Source organism: Pongo abelii, chromosome 20, assembly GCF_028885655.2.
Source record: "Pongo abelii isolate AG06213 chromosome 20, NHGRI_mPonAbe1-v2.0_pri, whole genome shotgun sequence".
Taxonomy (NCBI): domain Eukaryota; kingdom Metazoa; phylum Chordata; class Mammalia; order Primates; family Hominidae; genus Pongo; species Pongo abelii.
In genome coordinates, this window is record NC_072005.2 from 1,572,254 (window position 1) to 1,592,444 (window position 20,191).

The 20,191-nt window shown below is 60.2% G+C and overlaps 2 protein-coding genes across 5 annotated transcripts in view; both read right to left on the reverse strand.

Annotated features, from left to right (window-relative positions):
• ATP8B3 (ATPase phospholipid transporting 8B3) overlaps window positions 1-12,277 on the reverse strand; it is a 30,807-nt gene extending 18,530 nt beyond the window's left edge. For 3 of the 4 annotated variants that reach the window (XM_054538606.2, XM_054538605.2, XM_063719260.1), the window contains exons 1-12: window positions 11,717-12,277; window positions 11,020-11,415; window positions 10,148-10,209; window positions 9,181-9,272; window positions 7,850-7,963; window positions 6,818-6,916; window positions 6,276-6,337; window positions 5,758-5,830; window positions 5,549-5,619; window positions 5,034-5,116; window positions 2,092-2,250; window positions 1,319-1,407 (exon numbers count right to left, since the gene is read on the reverse strand). In XM_054538606.2, coding sequence (XP_054394581.2) covers window positions 1,319-1,407; window positions 2,092-2,250; window positions 5,034-5,116; window positions 5,549-5,619; window positions 5,758-5,830; window positions 6,276-6,337; window positions 6,818-6,916; window positions 7,850-7,963; window positions 9,181-9,272; window positions 10,148-10,209; window positions 11,020-11,267 — 1,152 coding nt within the window. In that variant the 5' untranslated portion in view covers window positions 11,268-11,415; window positions 11,717-12,277. Of the gene's footprint in view, window positions 1-1,318; window positions 1,408-2,091; window positions 2,251-5,033; window positions 5,117-5,548; window positions 5,620-5,757; window positions 5,831-6,275; window positions 6,338-6,817; window positions 6,917-7,849; window positions 7,964-8,454; window positions 9,083-9,180; window positions 9,273-10,147; window positions 10,210-11,019; window positions 11,416-11,716 lie in introns of those variants that run through there. The other variant, XM_063719261.1, reaches the window with a different exon arrangement.
• Window positions 12,278-14,986: 2,709 nt separating this feature from the next.
• Window positions 14,987-20,191, reverse strand: part of REXO1 (RNA exonuclease 1 homolog) — a 33,328-nt gene continuing 28,123 nt past the window's right edge. The window contains exons 6-16 of the mRNA XM_003779016.5: window positions 20,007-20,138; window positions 19,666-19,789; window positions 18,716-18,829; window positions 18,448-18,585; window positions 18,224-18,337; window positions 17,448-17,521; window positions 16,963-17,073; window positions 16,442-16,557; window positions 16,176-16,314; window positions 15,970-16,090; window positions 14,987-15,899 (exon numbers count right to left, since the gene is read on the reverse strand). Of these exons, the coding sequence (XP_003779064.4) occupies window positions 15,811-15,899; window positions 15,970-16,090; window positions 16,176-16,314; window positions 16,442-16,557; window positions 16,963-17,073; window positions 17,448-17,521; window positions 18,224-18,337; window positions 18,448-18,585; window positions 18,716-18,829; window positions 19,666-19,789; window positions 20,007-20,138 (1,272 nt within the window). The 3' untranslated portion in view covers window positions 14,987-15,810. The remainder of the gene's footprint in view (window positions 15,900-15,969; window positions 16,091-16,175; window positions 16,315-16,441; window positions 16,558-16,962; window positions 17,074-17,447; window positions 17,522-18,223; window positions 18,338-18,447; window positions 18,586-18,715; window positions 18,830-19,665; window positions 19,790-20,006; window positions 20,139-20,191) is intronic.

The following is a 20,191-nucleotide window of genomic DNA, read 5'->3' on the forward strand; positions in this document are numbered from 1 at the left end:
GACCTCATCTCGACGAAAAACTTAAAAAATAAATTAGTCAGGCATGGTGGCGCACACCTGTAGTCTCAGCTGCTCAGGAGGCTGAGGCCAGAGGATCGCTTGAGTCTAGGAGGCTGCAGTGAGCTATCATGGCGCCACTGCACTCCATCCTGGGCAATAGAGTGAGATAGAAAAACATTTATTTTATTTTATTTTTTAAACTTTTTTTAATTTGAGACAGAGTCTCGCTCTGTCTCCCAGTCTGGAGTGCAGTGGCACGATCTTGGCTCACTGCAAGCTCCGCCTCCCAGGTTCACGCCATTCTCCTGCCTCAGCCTCCCGAGTACCTGGGACTACAGGTGTCCGCCACCACGCCCGGCTAATTTTTTGTATTTTTAGTAGAGAGGGGGTTTCACCGAGTTAGCCAGGATGGTCTCAATCTCCTGACCTCGTGATCCGCCCGCCTCGGCCTCCCAAAGTGCTGGGATTACAGGTGTGAGCCACTGCGCCCAGCCAAAAAACATTTATTTATTTATTTTTATTTATTTATTTGGTTTTTTTTTGAGACAGTCTTGCTCAGTTGTCCAGGCTGGAGTGCAGTGGCGCAATCTCAGCTCACTGCAACCTCCACCTCCCGGGTTCAAGTGATTCTCCTGCCTCAGCCTCCCAAGTAGCTGGGATTACAGGTGTGAGCCACCACACCCAGCTAATTTTCGATTTTCTGTAGAGACGGGGTTTCACCATGTTGTTCAGGTTGGTCTCGAACTCTCAACCTCAAGTGATCCACCCACCTCAGCCCCAGAACATGCTGGGATTACAGGCATGAGCCATCTCACCCAGTCTAAAAAAATATTTATTTTGGCCGGGCACGGTGGCTCATGCCTGCAATCCTAGCACTTTGGGAGGCTGAGCAGGGTGGATTGCTTGAGCTCAGGAGTTCAAGACCAGCCTGGGCAACATGGTAAAACTCCGTCTCTACTAAAATACAAAAAAATTAGCCAGGCGTGGCGGCGTGCACCTATAGTCCCTACTCGAGAGGCTGAGGCAGTAGAATTGCTTGAACCCGGGAGGCAGAGGTTGCAGTGAGCCAAGATCACGCCACTGCACTCCGGCGTGGTGACAGAGCGAGACTCCGTCTCTAAAAAATAAATAAATAAATAATTATTATTTTATAAAACTTTTTTTAAAAATTACTTTAATGAAAGATTTTCTGGCCCAAAGACCTGCCCACAGGATCAGGCTGCACAGTTTGCAGAAGGAAACTGAGGCCTGGAAGATGACATCCCTGACCCTGCCTTCCTCTGTGTTCCTGGGGCAGGGGCACTTGTTGGCAGCTCACCACAACCACCAGCTTGTTCATCAGGAGGTCCAGCTTGGTTCTCTTCAAATGGATCTTGCCACAGTTCTTCATAATTTTTGTGTCAAAACCTGCAGGGTTTGCAAACACGTATCCATCTATCCACCCACCCACCCATCCACCCCTCACCCACCCATTGCTCACCCACCCACCCACCCACCCCTCACCCATCACTCACACATCCACCCACCCCCTCACCCATCACTCACCCATCCACCCACCCACCCATCACTCACCCATCCACCCAGCCACCCACCCATCACTCACCCATCCACCCAGCCACCCACCCATCCACCCCTCACCCACCCATCACTCACCCATCCACCCACCCCAAACTCATCCACCCACCCACCCATCCACCCATCACCCACCCATCACTCACCCATCCACCAGCCCCCCCACTCATCCACCCACCCACCCATCCACCCATCACCCACTCACTCATCTACCCACCCACCCACCCCCACATCCATCCACCCACCCACCCATCCCCACATCCATCCACCCACCCATCTACCCATCTATTTGTCTATCCATCCATGCACTCATCCTCTCATACATCCATCCACCCACCTACCCACCCACCCATCCCCACATCCATCCACCCACCCACCTATCCACCCATCTATTTGTCTATCCATCCATGTACTCATCCTCTCACACATCCATCCACCCACCCACCCACCCATCCCCACATCCATCCACCACGCCCCCATCAGGACAGCTCCCACTCCAGGACCCTGGAGCGGCTGTACCAGCATAAATGACCAGTCCATAGCAGGTGTCTGTGTTGCGAATCCTGCAGCCTCGGAGGAGGAGGTTGCCAATGTCCAGGGAGTATTTCTTGTCATTCCATTTCAGGCACCCCACGAAGTGGTGCATCCGACTGTTAGGCGCCTCACACGTCACTGTGCCTGTGGGCGGCCAGGTGGTCAGTGGGTCAGTGGGCTCAGGCCCTCCTTCCCAGGTTCCCTGTGCCAGGTGCAGGTGAGAACATTCCGGCCACCCTCACGAGCCCCTCTATGCGCCAAACTTGCCCTATGGCGCCCCAGCACTGGGCTGCCTCAGGAAGGCTCCAAAGCCTTCTGGTCCCCACCTGGCCTCAGGGACTTTGGGCAGGCTATTCCTTCCACGGGGACTCACACTTCCCTGATCCTCCAGCCAGATCAGCCCCTCCTGGCTCCTAGCTCCCTCCCTCGTGGTTCTGGTCCCAGCATGTGACGAGACATTTATTTGTGCAAAGCTATTGTTAGTGTCTTTGAACTCTATGAGAACTGGTGCCAGCCTCGTCTCAGCCACACTCTGACCCCAGGGCACGGCCCAGCACCTGCACACAGTAGGTGCTCAATAAATGTGTCAAGAGGGAAGAGGAGAAGGGACACGTGATCGATGAGCCTCCTTTTGGGTGCCGGAACCTGTCCACCACCACCACCACCCCCCCATTCACCAACACCCTGCAATGGCCTCCATTCCACTTCCATTGGAGAAAACAGGTTCAGGCTACACAGACTGGCCCGGGGCAGCATTCAGTGAGGGTTAAAATGACCATGAGGCATGGGTTGGGACTCCAGAAGGGAGAGGGCCACAGGGTTCCTGAAGGGTCCTCACCTGCCACCCCATCGCGTCTTAGGGATGAGGAGCCTGACTCCATCCTGGATGTAGGAATTGGAGACTTTCATGGTGGAATGGCCAGAGGGCAGAGGAACCACAGGGCAAGCCCACACCTCAGGCCACCTCTCTGAACCTCAGTGTCTTCCTCTGAAAAATGGGTCCATGCCCAGTGAGAATGCTGGGGCAGATAGACGAGGCCAGGGTCCACAAAAGCCTCCTTGCTTAGCCTGGGAGGAAATGCTAGAGGAAGAGTCACTGCCTGTCTATGATTCTGTGTCCCGATGGTGTTAAGTAAGGGAGCCGGCCGGGCACGGTGGCTACACCTGTCATCCCAGCAATTTCAGAGGCCGAGGCAGGTGGATCACCTGAGGTCAGGAGTTCGAGACCAGCCTCACCAACATGGTGAAACCCCATCTCTACTGAAAATACAAAATTAGCCGGGCGTGGTGGCGGGCGCCTGGGATCCCAGCTGCTCGGGAGACTGAGGCAGGAGAATCGCTTGAACCCAGGAGGCGGAGGTTGCCGTGAACCAAGATCACACCACTGCACTCCAGCCTGGGCAACAAGAGCAAGACTCTGTCTCAAAAAAAAAAAAAAAAAAAAAAAGGAACCTAAAAGGAACCTTTAGCCGAGTTCTGGGACTGTCAGGGAAATTAGAGAGGATGGGTGTGGCCCCCTCCACCAGGGCTAACCCTTTCCCCAGATATCACAGACAGATGGGGAAAACCTGTTTGGGTGTCAGGAGCAAGGAAAAATATTCAGTCCTCAAACCAATTAGAGTGACTCTCCTTCACAATAAGACAAGAAAACCAAACAAAACTGTACCCCCAGGCTGGGTTGCAGCAAAGAGTAACTGTTTCCACATCACATGTGAAACATCTCCAGGTGGAAAATAAGAAACAGTCAAGCAGGCCAGGTGTGGTGGCTCACACCTGTCACCCCAGAACTTTGGGAGGCCGAGGTGGGCGGATCACCTGAGGTGAGGAGTTCGAGAGCAGCCTGACCAATATGATGAAACCCCATCTCGGCCAGGTGCGGCGGCTCATGCCTGTAATCCCAGCACTTTGGGAGGCCGAGACGGGTGGATCACGAGGTCAGGAGATCGAGACCATCCTGGCTAACACGGTGAAACCCCGTCTCTACTAAAAATACAAAAAATTAGCTGGCCTGGCGGCAGGTGCCTGTAGTCCCAGCTACTCGGAAGGCTGAGGCAGGAGAATGGCGTGAACCCAGGAGGCGGAGCTTGCAGTGAGCCAAGATTGCACCACTGCACTCCAGCCTGGGCAACAGAGTGAGACTCCGTCTCAAAGAAAAAAAAGAAAAAAGAAACCCCGTCTCTACTAAAAATACAAAAATTAGCTGGGAGTGGTGGCACACACCTGTAATCCCAGCTACTCAGGAGGCTGAGGCAGGAGAAACGCTTGAACCTGGGAGGCAGAGGTTGCAGTGGAGCAAGATCGCACCACTGCACTCCAGCCTGGGAGACAAGAGCGAAACTCCGTCTTAAAAAAAAAAAAAAGAAAAAGAGAAAGAAAAAGAAACAGCCAAGCATTGGGGGTGTCAGCACTCTGTTCTCAGAGGCCTTCCCGCCACAGGAATTGCCAGCCCACGCACGCAGGTGCCTTTTCAATGAAACAACCAAACGTGACTGTGTTATGGTTAAATTTTACACTTAATAGAATGTAGCACTTTATTTTTGGTTTTGACACAGGTGTCTCACTCTGTTGCCCAGGCTGAGTGCAGTGATGTGATCCCAGCTCACTGCAGCCTCAGCCTCCCTGAGCTCAAGCGAGCCTCCCACCTCAGCTTCCCAAGTAGCTGGGACCACCGGCACATGCCACCACCCCCAGCTAATTGTTTTATTTTTTGTAGTGATGGGGTCTCGTTATGTTGTCCAGGCTGGTCTTGAATTCCTGGGCTCAAGTGATTCTCCTGCCTCAGCATCCCAAAGTGCTGGGATTCCAGGCGTGAGCCACTGGGCCTGGCCAGCACATTTTTTTTTAAACAGTAATAACAACAACAAAATACCCTAACTTTTAACTTTTACAGATTCGAGGGGCGTGACTCCCTGCTCAATGCCTCTCACCTTGAAAGGACGCCATCTTCTTTATAGTGGTCAGTTCTTTGTGGGTGGCCATCAGGGCCTGTCTGAACTTCAAGTTGGTCTCCCTGGTGATGAGAGGAGGCAGGTGAAAAGAGAGGTGAAAATGGAGTTGATGGAGGCTTCGAGGAGCCCCCAGACTCCTTCTGGAGTCACTCAAACATTTTCACTGAGCACCTACTAGTTCACCAGCTGCCAGTCGGATGGCTGAGGCCCAGAGAGGGAGAAGGCCTTGCCCAAGGCCACACAGCACGTTTGCAAAGTGCTGAGGCCAGGGCCTAGGGCCTCCTGCTGTATGCACACAATGGAAACAATGAGGAGGGTGGACATCTTCCTCCCCTCAATGCCTGGCAGCACCCACCCCCCAGACACTCATGAGGTGAGTGACCGAAGTCTCTGAGCGACCTTGGCTGGCCGCCTCCTTGGTGACTGGGGAAGGGGGCTCCTCCGGGCCATGCTCCCCACCCCCCAGGGTCCCCAGCGATGCCACAGCTCCTCACCCGTCAATGTTCACCGTCTCCACATAGCACAGGCTGCTGGGCTCCGTGCTGGCCAGCAAGAGCATGTCGGCCTGGGGTGGAGTGGGGGGCAGCGTTGCAAGAGGGGCTGCAAGACAAGTTGGGGGTGCGGCAGCCCTCCCCACCCTGGGAGGGGCACTCTGGGTGCGGGGGCGCGTGGTTCTGGGACCTCGGGGTCAACCCCAGCTCACTGGGACGATGTTGTCCTTGTGGAGACAGACCACATCCCCCACGCACAGATCCTGCCATTTCTTCTGCTTGAAGCTGCGGCGAGAGGGGGTTGTGAGGGAGGCCAGCCCTCCCCACACCAGGAGAGCAGAGGCACGGAATGACTTGGGTCCCGCAGCTGCAGTCCCCACCTCCGGGCCTTTGCCCCTCAGGAAGCCTTCCCCGGGCTCCCACCCCACTCCCCGCGGGCCCCACGCTCCCACCCAGTGATCCCCAGGGTCCTGCACCCACGTCCTCTTCAGACTTTCCTCGTCCTCCCCATCGCCCGAGCCCTAAGCTCTGCAAGCATTCGCCATCAGGGCCTCGGCCTCTGTCCCCATCCCGGCCAACGCCTAATGAATGCAGGCCCGGTTCCCGTCGGACTCAACCAGCCGGGAGATTGGGGAGCATGGAAGGTGATGGACACTTGCCAAGGCCAGTGACCCTGCTGGGCTGGAGCCCCTGTGTCCCCGCGGATCCCCAGCTGCAGCCCTAGCCTCACCTCTTCCCCATCAGAATCTGGCAGGGTCTGTTGTTGATGGCTCTGTCACTCTTGTGTCTCCCCTGGGCCAGGAGGGAAAGGATCAGAGAGACCATCCTGCTTCTCCTGCCCCCGCCTAGGCCACTGCTGCGCCGCAGCCCATCAGTGCCCGCCCGCAACACGGGGTCCCTGTTCGCTGGCCCCACGCCACGTTGTGTCTGCCCAGGGATCCTGGACGTGGGGGCCACTGGACCAACTGCTATTGGCGGGGAGAAGACAGGTGTGCTGCCCACAACCTAGTGTGCCTGCCAGACCACCCCCCCACCAAAGCTCAACTGCCCCAAAACCACGCAGCCGACAGAGCCAACGCCACCAGCAGCACCTGCCCAATGTGGGTGCTAGCGGATAAGGACAATGTAGCCCCAACAGCTGAGGTTCCCAGGCCCACATTCCCCTAATGCTCCAGGAAACCCAGCCCTCCTCCCGCTCTCGCCCTGGGCTCAAGAGACCCCCCCGCCGGCCCCTGCTCCCTCCCCCAGGCAGGTGCATCCAACAGCACTCACGATGTCGTCCACCAGGTCCCGGGTGGCACGGATGAAGAGGAGGCAGACCATGGGGGTGCCAAGCGAGAACCAGGGCAGCGTGGAGATGTTGGGAATGCTCTGACGTGGAGGGGCCACAGGAAGAGTCACACCAGCCCACTCCCCCGTCCCCTGCCCTTCCACCGAGCCAATCCAGCCCCGCACTCGACACCACGGGACGCATCTGCTGGCCACCCGCAACCCCCAGCCCTCGGGACAAACCCCCCGGCATCCCTCCACCTGCCTGGAACTTCTTCCACACACCTCGTCTCCCCAGCAAACTCCTCTTCTCCCATCCAAGCCCAGCTCCCACGTTGCCTTCTCCAGGGAGCCTTCCCCAGCCCCAAGCTTGGCCGCCACTGCTCCCCCTCCCTCCCGTGTCCCTGCTTCCCCAGGTCACCCTGCAGGTGTGAGCTCCACCATCCCCTACCCTGGCGCCTGGCCAGTGGCCTGCACATAGTAGGCACTCCCATTAATGCTGAATGACCTGATGGATAAAAGGAGAACCTCTCTATCCAGAACAGAAATGAGATGTTGGGTGAGAGTGGGTGCTCTGAAAACAGCACCCCTGGCCGGATGCCGGCCCCACGCTGGCCTGGACCACCCAGGTACCAGGAAGTGGCTCCGCAGGTCCCGAGAACATGCTCTGGGCTCCTCCTTCCCCCTCACCTCTGAGGTCAGCTAGGAGGGCGGGGGCCAAGGGAGCTGCATGGCCGAGGCCGTCTAGGCTGGGGAACAGCTATGCCTCCCGATGCCCAGCCCTGCCCAGCAGGAACCAGCGGGGCGTGGAGAGGGTGCCGTCCTCAGACCTGGAGGGTCCGTCCATCCACCTTCGTCATTCGACATGTATTGAGTGCCTCTTGTGCGCCAGGCCCTGGGCAGTGTAGTAGGGACTCAGCGCTGAGGGTCCCAGTCCGTGAGGAGTGGGACGTGAACCCACCCATCACACAGACAAATACATTGATGCTGCCAGGTGGCTAGGGGGGACTTCCTGGAGGAGGCGACGCGCCTCACCTGCAGGATGATGACGAGGAGGAAGAACAGGTTGGACACACGGTGGAACTGCTCGTACAGGTTCAGCGGCAGGAACGAGAAGAAGTTGTACTTGGCCGTGCGGATGACGTTGGTCTGGAACGAGAGCCGTGGGCCGCCTGGCAGGTGGGTGCCGTCCAGGCCAGGGGATGGGGGTGCCCGAGGCCAGACCTACCCCACTTGGCCTCGCCCAGCATCCTCTGGGCTATGGGACAGCATTCGTTAAGCACCTACTGAGCCAGCAGTTACTGAGCACCTGCTGAATGCAAGGCCTCAGGGCAGCATTTACTGAGCACCTGCTCAGTAATGTAAAAGCCTGGAGCCAGCATTAATCGAGCTTCTACTGAGTGCAAAGACTCATTGAGCTGTGACCAGCATTTCCTAAAGCAAGACACCCAAGAGGATTTCAGGTAGGGCCCCGATGGACACATTGTACTTTCAGGTTGGGTATTAACTGACCCTCACGTGCACTGGGACAGGGCAAATGAGATGCACAGAACTCTTGTGCCAAACCAGTGATTTGGTTAGGACGGGCAGTTCGGTCCTTGAGATGAAAATAAAAATATCGGCCGGACATGGTGGCTCACCCCTGTAATCCCAGCATTTTGGGAGGTCGAGGTGGGTGGATCGCTTGAGGTCAGGAGTTCCAGACCAGCCTGGCCAACATGATGAAACTCCATCTCTACTAAAGATGCAAAAAATTAGCCGGGCGTGGTTGTGGGTGTCTGTAATCCCAGCTACTCGGGAGTCTCAGGCAGGAGAATCGCTTGAACCCGGGAGGCGGAGGTTGCAGTGAGCTGAGATCTCGCCACTGCACTCCAGCCTGGGCAACAGAGCAAGACTCCATCTTAAAACAAAACAGAAAAAAGAAAAAAGAGGCTGGGCACAGTGGCTTACACCTGTAATCCCAGCACTTTGGGAGGCCGAGGTGGGTGGATCACCTGAGATCAGGAGTTCAAGACCAGCCTGGCCAACATGGTGAAACTGTCTCTACTAAAAATACAAAAATTAGCCGGGCGTGGTGGTGCATGCCTGTAATCCCAGCTACTTGGAAGGCTGAGGCAGGAGAATTGCTTGAGCCCAGGAGGTGGAGGTTGCAGTGAGCCAAGATCTCACCACTGCACTCTAGCCTAGGTGACAGAGGGAGACTCTGTCTCAAAAAAAAAAAAAAAGAAAGAAAAAGAAAAAGTAAAAAGAAAACTATCGAGCAAATACAAGCAGAGGCAGGACTCATGAGGAGCAAAAAATAGATTCCCCAAGGGTACCACGGCAGCTCCTCTGGGGGCCGGGGAGGTGCGGGAGGGGCCGCCCACCTTGTATTTCTTCCTCTGCCAGCACAGGAACACCTTCTCCTTGAACTGCGCATTGTAGGCGCAGTTGTTGGCCTGGACCTCCCAGGTGAATGCTGCAGCGAGAGAGCCGGGCGTCGCTGGAGCTCGAGGCCCAGGACAAACACCCCTAATGACCGCCCGGAGGAGGGCTAATGGGGCCCTCGGGACCCAGGCGCCGGGGAGGGCCAAGATGTCGGAGCCCGTAAACAAACAGACGTCGGGCAGCAGGCACCACCTGGGGACCTACCAGACCCCTGCCCATAGTTGGCACCAGCACAAGTGGATTTCGAGAGTGGCCACCCACACCCCCCAGCCAGGGGCCTGTCCTGAGACGCAGAGAACAGGCCCTGGGAGACCGTTCAGGCCTATACATTTTACAGAGGCGGGTAAACTGAGGCTCAGTGATGGCTCTTGGGTGTCCAAGGCCATACATCCAGCTGGCGGCCCAGCTCTTTCTGGGCATGCAACCGCCAAATCCCCCAAACCCAGTCAGTACTAGGGTTGGAGACTACTAGAAACCAAATGAGAATCCTAGGCAAGGCCTGATGTGCAGGTCTGGGGGGCCCCCGTCCGTCTCAGCCTCAGCCCTGCACTTTTTTTTTTTTTTTTTTTGAGATGGAGTCTTGCTCTGTCACCCAAGCTGGAGTGCAGTAGCACAATCTCGGCTCACTGCAACCTCCACCTCCTGGGTTCAAGTGATTCTCCTGTCTCAGCCTCCCAGGTAGCTGGAATTACAGGCATACGTCACCACGCCCAGCTAATTTTCATACTTTTAGTAGAAACGGGGTTTCTCCATGTTGCCCAGGCTCTTGAACCCCTGACCTAAAGTGATCCACCCGCCTCAGCCTCCCAAAGTGCTGGGATTACAGGCGAGAGCCACCTCGCCTTGCCAGGCCTGAACTGCTTAATCCCTCCCACGTGCACCGCCCCCTCCACCCAGGATCAGCACCTGAGTTCCTGTCCTCATCTTGGAGATCTTCTGTCTGGCCGAGGCTGCCCATGCTGGTGGGGCTGTGGGAGAGAAGGGCCCCGGGTCACAGCAGTGGCCCCAGCCCTTGCTGGGCAGCACTTGGTCTTCAAGGAGCTCACAGCCTAGGGGCCGACCCTCTCAAATGCTACCTCCTACAGTCATCTGCAGCCTCCCCCCCAGGCTCTGAATGTCCAGCCATAGGCTGTGTGTCTTGCCTTGGACACCCTGAGACCCAGGGGACCCCAAGATGATCCTCAAACCTGCAACAACCCATCTGCCAGTGTCTCCCGCCAGCCACCCTGGTCGCCTCCCGCCAGTACAGCCTGGAAGGACTCTACTGCCAGCCATGCCAGCCTCTGGCCATGCCAGCCTCCGGCCACTGCTCCCCACACCTCGCTTTTCCTGAAAGGACCACTCTCACCTCCTCCTGGTTTCACTGACGGCCTCCTGCCCCTCTCCCCATGTAGCACCAGCTTAGGGGCTCAGTCATCTGTTCACTGACTGAACGGGACCCCCGGGCTATATGTTATTTCTCAAAACACAGCATGAGGGTCAGGCATGGCCACCCCCCTCCTCACCCCCCCCCCCAGGCTGGGCAGCAAACTCTGATGGGGGTGATGGAGGCAGACGGCACATCGTCAGAAGATCCTGGAATCTCCTCCACTAGCAGGTTCAGGAATGTGGGTCTGGCTCTAGCCCTGCACCGGGGGCCCTGGTTTGGCCCCCTATGAGGATGGGCAAACCAGCCCTAGATGCCAGCAATCGGCCCCCCACTTGCCAGCTCTCTAGCAGCGCCCTCCCCGCCAAGCCCCTGCCCCTGTGTTCCGGCCGCCCGGTGCACCTGTCCTCACCTTTCTGGTCTCCATTCATACTTCCCAGCCCGGCCAGGCTGGGCCTTGTGCCTCCTCTGGGGTGCCCCTCTGCCTGGGGAGTCCCCCATCCCAGCTCTGATCACCTTCTCACCTCCGCGGATGCCAGCAGGACCTGAGCCTTCCTGAGTCACGTCTGAGTCACCCGTGTCCCCAGGTACTGGTGGGGGACAGCTTGGCTCAGGGCCAGCTCTGGTGCTCCTGGGAGTCTGAGCGGGGCCAGTGCCCATTCACCACATAAGGAAAAGGGAGGTTCAGGGCGAAGAGGGCTTTAGGCTGTGGGACAGGGGAGAGGTGGGGGAGACCCCCGTGGGGGCAGACTGGGGATTGGAGAGCTGGAGAGAATGCTCAAATGGCCAGAATCCACTCAAAGTGTATCTGGGGGCAGAAACAGACAGGGACACAGGGCTGGCTTCCTGCCCCCTCACTAACTGGGACGCCCCATTACTCGGAAGCCCCCCACCCTGTCTTCCCGCAGCCGCAGAGGCACAGGACCGCCGTGGACAGGGCTCCAGAGTCCAGGGCTGTCTGCACCCGCCCCCGGGCCCCGACCGCGCGAACCTCCAGGGGAGCCCTCTCCACCCCCGCCGCCACGACCCCAGCTCTCAGCCTGGGTGGAGACCAGAGAGGGTGCGCGGGCTCCCGGGGACGCACAGCAGTGGGAGCACCCGCCGCTCACCGGCGCAGGACAGGCAGGGAGGGGCAGGCCGCGGGCGTCCAGGGCGGCGGACGTGGTGGAACCGTTAGCCTGGTGCCAACGGTCCTGAAACGGGGGGCGGGGTCTCGGGGCGGGGCCTCGGGGCCCGGCCAAGGCGAAGGCGGAGCCAGTTCGGAGTCCGGAAGGGGGCCGAGGGCGGGGCCTGGAGGGGTGGGTGGGGCCAAGGCGAAGAAGGGGCGGGGCCTCGAGGGTGGGGCCGAGGGGAGCACGGCCGAGCAGGATCGGGGTCAGGCCTCAGGGACGTGGTCACGGCAGAAGGGCGGGGCCGAGCAGAGCCTCGCAGAACAGGCCAGGATAGAAGACGGTCGGGAGCGGTGCCTGGGTTTGGGGAGGGGCCGGGACTTTGCGGAAGGGGCTAAAAGGAAGGCGAAGCTGAGCGGCGCCTCGCTCAGCAAAGTCAGAGTAGGGGCGGGGCCAGGACTCAGGGGATTGGCCGAAGCGGGAAGCGGGATTGAGCATGGCCTAGCGGAGCAGTGTTATGGTAGGGGCGGGGCATGGGATCCGGAGTCGTTACAAAGGAGGAAGGCGGGGCCGAACGGGGGTGTCGCTGAGCGGAGTCAGAGTAGGGGCGGGGCCAGGACCCGGGGCGTGGCCAAAGAGGGAGGAGGGGCCGCGCAGAGCGGGGTATAGGTAGGGGCGGGGCCAGGATCCAGGGGCGTGGCCAAAGAGGGAGGAGGGGTTGAGCATGGCCTTGCAAAGCAGTGTCAAGGTAGGGGCGGGGATGGGATCGGGGGCGTGACAAAGGGGGAAGGCGGGGCCGCGCAGAGCAGGGTCGGGGTAGGAGGGCGCTCAGGATGGGTCCAGGACAGAAGGCAGGGCCTTGGGAGGGCCTTAGGGAGCAGTGCCAGTGCAGGGGCGGAGCCTGAAAGGGAAGAGGGTGTCAGGGCAGGGCCGGGCCGGGCTCGGTCAGGGAGCAGGAAGAACCTGCACCGCAGGGCGGGGTTGGAAGGGTTCTTGTAAAGGTGGGCCTGGGTCAGGCCGGAATGGGCCTTGCAGACCTGACGGGGCTGAGGCGGTGGGGCCAGCGTGGCAGAGTGCAGGAGGAAGGACCACAGGTAACGGCAGATATGTAAGTCATGTCTGATCCGTGTCCTGGGTTCGTTCATTCATCCCATACACGTTCAACGAGCGCCTTGTAGGCGCAGATGCAGGGCCGAGCACCAGGCTGGGGAGAGGCTGTTATAGCCATTGAGACCACCCTAAGGCCAAGAGGAAGCCCGCAGGGTTCTTTCCAGCAGGTGGCAGGGGCTCAGGGATCCTTACTGAAGAAGTGGCAGGGGTGAGTTCAGCGACGAGGCTAGGGCGGGTCCAGGCCAGAGATAGGGCCTGGAGCCAGGGTCAGAAAGTGTGTGCGGAGGGGCTGTTGAAGATGAAATGAGTGAGGCTACCTGGGGTGAGGGCCCAAAGGGAGAGGCAAACATGGGTGGAGGGGGATAGGGAGGCCACCTCCCCCATCAAAGCGGCAACCACCTGAGGGCTCTCGGTGATCACAAACTGTTTCTTTGGAAGCCCAAGTTGGAAGCCTGCTTGGCCCTGGAGGCTGCCAGGGAACCTCTCTTTTTTTAGAGACAGAGTCTCACTGTGTCACCCGGGCTGGAGTGCAGTGGTGCGATCAGAGCTCACTGCAGCCTCCACCTCCTGGGCTCAAGCGATCCTCCTGCCTCAGCCTCCAGAGTAGCTGGGACCACAAGCAGGCAGGCAGGCCACTGTGTTTGACTTCTCTCCTTTCATTCCTTCAACACTTCCCCTGCGCTTGCTTGCTCAGTGGTTATGAAAAAGAGCCGGGGCTGGGGGTTTGAACACACTGTTCTCATAAACTTTAGAAGAGACCTGGTTGGGTGCAGCTGTGAGGACCAGATTCCCCGACCCCAGCCTTCGCAGGGGGCACTATCTGGGGGCAGGAGCTTGCCCAGGGCACTTGTGCAAAGGCCCTGAGGCCTCTAGTGGCAACAGGTGGCTTCACAAGCTGAAGGGAGTCCCTGGGGGCTGAAGCCAGGGCTGGCCAGCCTTGGAACCCCCCGTGGGCTATGTCCTGAGGCACCAGGTGCGTTCTGGGAAGGGGGAGGCAGACATCACATGGGAATGCACAGGAACAGCAAATACACGCCTGCGACATTTATTTAGAACACAGAGCCTGGCACAGTGGCTCATGCCTGTAATCCCAACACTTTGGGAGGCCGAGGCAGGTGGATCACTTGAGGTCAGGAGTTCGAGACCAGCTTGGCCAACGTGGTGAAACCCCATCTCTACTAAAAATACAAAATTAGCCAGGTGTGATGGCACGGCCATAATCCCAGCTACTTGGCAGACAGAAGTTGCAGCAAGCTGAGATTGGGTGACAAAGCGAGACTGTGTCTCAAAAATAAAGAAAAAGAAAACAACTCCTTTACAGAAGAGGTGGGGAGAGTCACCTAGTCACAAGAACAGCCCTCGAGGGTGGAGGGGCCTGGCCTAACCACGGTCCCCCAGGAGGGCCCTGGAGAGATGCAGAGCCCAGAAGCAGGAAGGGAGCCTTGGGACAGAGTCCTCTGGGGAGGGCCTCCACGTCCTCATCCCGGGACCTGCACCCTTGGCCTTGCCCTTCAGCAGAAGCCCAAGACCAGGGTGGCAGGAAACCCACTCCAGGCAACCTGCCCCCAGCTGCTGGGTCCTGTCCCGCGAGGCTCATCACTTTTTCTACTTGAGGTCAATAAAAAGTGGGACCTAAACACCGCTGGGCCTCCCATTCCCAAATGGGGTCCCGATGCAACCAAGGTTGCCTGAGACGTGCATGCACCACACGATGTGTGGCATTTCCTGGCAAGGGCCGGAGCAGCTTTCCGTGTCTGCACTCCATCCTTTGACGGGCAACACGCAGCAGCTCCCAGTCTCTTTAACCCCCTCTCACCATCTGTGTGCAGTCCCTATCTCTGGGCAAGGCAGAGAGGGAAGCCAGCTCTGTGCACAGGGCCCAGCTCCACACAGGGCTGGGGACACCACCCACTGTCCGAGAGGCACTAGAAGCTGCAGGATGGTGGCCCATGATCTGGGGCTGGAACTGGGACCCCACAGCAGGTGTGGCCCAGCCCTAGGGGAGCCAGCCCTGGGCCAGCTTTTGTGAGGGAAAGTTTCACTGCTCTGTTTTCTCTGCGTTGATGGGAAGAGAATCAGTCCCGGCTGCAGGGACAGTGGCCTCCCTGAGACACATGCAGAGGCCTCACCAGGCACCAAGACCAAGACCACCACCACATCTAAAATCCATACAAACATTTATTCTGTCCCTGCCTGGAGGTGAGGGGGAAGGGGGTCCGGAGAGCCCCGCAGAGGAGGACGGGGCTCTGGCGGGAAGACAGTGTCCGGAGGCCGGTGGGCTCCCTCCCAACGGCAGACCCTGGGGCTAATGAGGGGCCTGCTGGGTTCTCAGAGGTCACGGAGTGCAGGGGTGGGACGGCAAGTGGTGGAAGCCGGCGCCCCCTGAAGACAGGCCAGCCCCTGGAGCACGGGGACGGGTCCAGCCCACGCTGGGCTGAGTGTGGCCCTAGCCCCCACTGGGGTCTGTCCCACCCCCACCCCGCAGGAGGGAAGGCAGCAGGCCCACTCTTCCCGGTGGGAAAGATGCTGTGCAAGTCATCAGGTTTAAATTAAAAATAATAAAAATAACAATACAAAATAAAAAAAGACTGTCTCAAACAAACCCGGGACAAGCCCACCCCGCGACCCACGTGAGGAGCAGAGGTGCCGGCCACCACCTGGGAGGGAGGGCCTGGCAGGAGGGGCAGGAGGGGCTGCGGGCCGGGTGGGGGCGGGCTCTGTCCTGGTCTCCATCAGCAGCAGTTTCTAGAGACGCCAGAGGGCTGGGGGGCAGAGGGTGGGGACGGGCGGAGGGGTGCGGCAGGACGTGAGCAGGGGTGGGCTGGGCTGGGCTGGGCGTTCTCTGGCCGCCAGCTCATCCCGCTGCTCTGGGCTGCCTGGGCCAGGTGGACGGGTTACCGGAGATTTATTGCACTGTTTTGGAAGAGGCCTGAGGCTAAGGACCAGCGGGGCGGCAGGAGAGGCGGGTGGGAGGCGGGCAGGCGTCATCGCTTGGTCTTGGCGTCTTCTCGAACCTTCCAGATCACCAGGTGCATGCAGGCGCCGGCGTCCTCGCTGGAGCTGTGCCCGTCCACTGCAGGGCAGATGCGGTGAGCACCCGGTCCCCACGCAGGGACGGCCCCAGGGCAGGCACCGGCACTCACCATTGTCCTGGATGATCTGTCTGAGGTAGTCGGCCATGAGGTTCCGCAGGGACCGCTTGTAGGGGAGGCCCAGGCGGTGGGGGAAGAGCACAGACGTGTCCACCACGGTGCTGTGGATGACCTGTGGGCAGCGGCAGAGGTCAGCGCACGTGGGGCCTGCGCAGGTCCTGCTGGAGAACCGCGCGGGACCCGGGCTGGCAGGGCACCTTCAGGGCCAGGAGGTCGCTCTCCAGGCTGTGTCCGATGAGGATGGTGTCAGCGCTGAACATGCTCAGCAGAACGGCCTGGACGTCACGCAGCGTGACGCTTGTGTCGGCAAGGTCAGCCTCCGTCACCCCCGAAAACCTGGGGGAACGGGCAGGAGGGGCACCTGGGCTCAGCCTGGAAGCACTGGCTGGTGGGGTGGGGAGGGTGGGTCCCTGGGGAGAGGCGGCGGGGAGGGCTCCCGGCTCCCGGAGGGCACTGGCCACACCTGGTGTTGTAGTCCACGATCTCGTTGTCGGGCTTCACGAAGGTGTCATAAACCACATGCACGTCCGTGTCGACCACCGTGACGCGCGTCAGCTCCAGGCCATATGTGGTGTAGGACTGCGGGCGAGGGATGCGCCTCAGATGTGCACCAGGCACCGGCCTCCCTCCCTCCCCTCCCCTGCCCCTCTTTGGGTCTCCAGAGCCCCTCCAGGCAGAGGAAGCAGCCAGAGACTGTGGGACTTCTAGGAGAGGCCGAGTGGGGTGTGACCTCAGCAACCCCCTTTCCCAAAGCCCTCCTGCCTCCCATTCACAGGCAGAGCCAGGGCCCAGTGCCCGGTGCACTTGGCTCTGCTGGGAAGTATGGGGTGTTGGTCCAGGGCAGGAGCCACAGGCACTGGTGCTGCGAGAGAAACCCTGAGCGCTGGCCGGTGACCCAGGCCCAGATGGGGCCATATAGGGCGGCCGCACCAGGCCAGGTCCTCCCCCATCCTAAACCTGAGGCTGGGCAGAGAACGGCCTCACCATCTCGCAATCCAGGGCGTAGATCCCCGGGTGGGTGTCTCCTGAGAGCTCTTTCTCAAAGGTCTTCACGAAGCCCTCAAGGCGCTCCTTCCGGCCATCCTGCACATGTTGCTGGGGGTGGAGAAGGCAGGTGAGGGCAGCTTCGGGGTGCAGTGGGGGTGGGGGTGGAAGCAGCACATCTCTGAGCCCTTCGGGACCGTCCTATCCATCCATCACGCCCGTTCACTGGTTGGGACCCTGGTGAGCAGGTGGGGAAGGGGGCTTGCCAAGAAGACACAGGGAGGACGGCTTCCCAGGATGGGAAGCGGCCAGGGACAGGGCCTGGAGCCTACGGATGCTACGTTCTCTGGGTAACACAAGAAAGGCTGCCCGGGGGCCCAGACCCTGAGCCCAGGACTGTGCTGTGTCCCGAGACCCCACACCAACGACGGGGAGGCAGAAGTCTGTTGAGAACAGGCAGAGGGGACCGGGACGCCAGGGCTCACCTTTGCGACCTGGCAGCCGACAGAGCCGGCGGCAGCTGAGCAGCACATGTACTGGGTCTCCCAGCCTCCAGCCACTGCAGGGGACACAGACACACAGTCAGGGCCCGGCCAGGCCCACTCCACAGCCCCCGGGGCACTGACCACCTGCATCTACCGAGCCCTACTAGGGAGTGAGGACTGAGGACAGGAGGCCTCAGCCTCTTGGCGGAGCTGGAAGCAGACCAGGCCCCGGCAATAGTGTGACAGCCAGGACGCCCAGGCCTGGATCCAGGGAGACCAGCGCACTGTGCAGAGGCCTCTTGGGCAGCACTGCCTCGGGCAGGACCCTCCACGTACCCCTGAGGCGATGGCTTTAGGGGCTGCCGCAGGGCTGTGCAAGGCTGGCCATGTGCCCTGAGCGTGGCTGCGTGGTTGCCTGGGGGATTGAATAGAACCACCAGGCCAAGGGTGGGACAAGCCCCTCCACTCCTGGGGCCAGCAGCCTCCACATTTCCATGGACCAAGGGCACAGGAAGGCAGAGACACAGGGCCTTTCAGGTGGTGGCATTTGAACGTTGTCATGAGAAAGTTCTTGTCTTACTTTTGCATAAAGAACAGGTGGAGAGAAAATGAGGCCAAGGGCTAGCCCCGGCTCTGCCAGGGACGGTGCAGCCCAGGGACCTTGGGTGGGATGGAGGGCCTGGGTAAGGCCTTACCCCGGTTCCGGGGGCATCAAGGGAGGGCCCAGGTTCCGGGGGCCATGGGTGGGAAGGGGGAGGACCCGGGTAAGGCCTTACCCCGGTTCCGGCGCAGCCGTCCCCAGTGGTAGTAACACTCCTCATCCCGGACGCAGCGGCCTGAAGAGGACACGAGGTACTCGGTGCCACAGCGGCAGCAGGTCCTGCAGGAAGCTGTGGGTGGGGACCCGGGTGGAAGCTGAGGCTCACGCTGGGGCCCGCGTGCCCGGCCTTGCCCACGTCCCGCACCTGCCCTCCTAGGCCGTTGCAGGCCATCGACTCACAGTCCTTGGGCCTCTTCTCCTCAGCTGTGAAGATGATTGCGCCCCCAGGCCGCTCTGGGTGCGGGAAGGGGTAGCCGTTCTCCTTGAGCTGGTCCTGAGTGAGCAGGTACTCCCTGAGGCGGCTGTACAGGGCAGCCCCTGTGGACAAGGCACGGTGGTCAGCCCCTGCCTGGGACGGCCCGCGGGGCGGTGGACACCACTGGGAAAGGCGGCTGGGCCGGCAGGGGCCCACAAAGCACCATGTGGCAGAGCAGGGGCAGGGCCTTACCTTTCAGGTCCTCCACCCGGGGGCTGCTTGGACGGCTGAGCGAGAAGCTGGTCTTGGCGGCCAACCTGCCCCCCAACACCACCTCGTGGGACACAACCCTGCGGCCACTGGTTTCTGGAAGGAAGGGAGGGAGGAGAGGAGGGTGTGAACTAGCTGGCTGAGACCCCCGCCCCGCCTGCTCTCCCACTCACCCTGCCCTCCTCAGACCTCTGCCTCAACTCCCCCTTTCTGGGACAGCGCCCCACTGACCCCGGGTTTCAGCCTGACTGGAACAGGAGAGGCAGACATGCGGTGGGCCGGGGACACAGGGCAGCCACCAGCTCTGCAGGCCCCAGAGCTGCACGGAGGCCCCACACCCAAAGTCTTCGTCCCCTCCCCTCAAGCGAAGTGGGAAGGGCCGGGAGAACAGCATGGGGGATCTAATGGCTTTCGAGGGCTTTGAGCCTTCACGGGCCACCCAGCCTGCGACGCCAACCCAGGGCCCCTCCAAGTGCTAATGGAGGCGGGGATGGGGGCAGGGGCCGATGATAGCTTAATGCAGCCTGGAGAGGCTGCAATGAAACGCCCAGGTCTCTGCTTTCTTCCTCCCCAGAGCTTAATGCATGGAGCTCGCCCAGCCCTGGGCCTCCTGCTTTGAAGAGGCTGCCGCGGCTCCATTAGCAGGCGGCCCCTCGGCTCGGCTCGGCTCGGAGACCCGACTCAGCAGAGGAAGGCGGCTGACAGCGAGGACCCCAGGGCTAGGCCCGTCCTACACAGAAGCCTGGGAACCAGGCAGCAGGCAACCCCCCCACAGCACCCGCGCTTTCCTTTTGTGTGAGACTGTGGCTGAGCTCAGGGCTGTGAAGGTCCCAGCGAGGGTCCCAGCCCAGCTGCCACCCCAAGAGCAACCCTGAACCTCCCCCGCCCACCCGCCAGGACTCACTGCTGAGGCCCCGCCCGCCGGGACTCACTGCTGAGGCCGGGCATGGCGCTGGGGGCCAGGCCCCTGAGCTTCTTGAGGGTGTTCACGGCCACATTCAGGTAGATGTTCTTGCTGGGGCTGCGATCATAGGCCACCTTCTCCTCATTCAGTGCCTGGGGGACACGCGGTGCCCAGCTGAGGCCATGCCTGCCTGGTGCCGGGGAGCCCCAGCGGTGGGGTCACCATGGGGTCGCCATGGGGTCGGGGACTTGCATCTCCCCCAGGCAGCTCCGGGTCGCAGCTGCGGCTGAGAGGCCGGGGGATGTCTGGGGACCACCCTGGACCCCTAGTCCCCACCCGGCCGGCCAGATAGGAACTCCAGGACCTCACCTTCTCTATGGCCTCCTGGTTGGAGGTACAGAACTTGAGACACTCCTCGATGAACAGGTTGAGATAGCGCTGGCGGATGACAGTGGGGACTTTGCCCCCAAACTCTTTGGGGATAATGGGTTTCTTTAAACTCTAGAGGGAAGGCAAAAGCAGCCGTGGGTGAGGGCCTCCACAAGGCCTCCAGT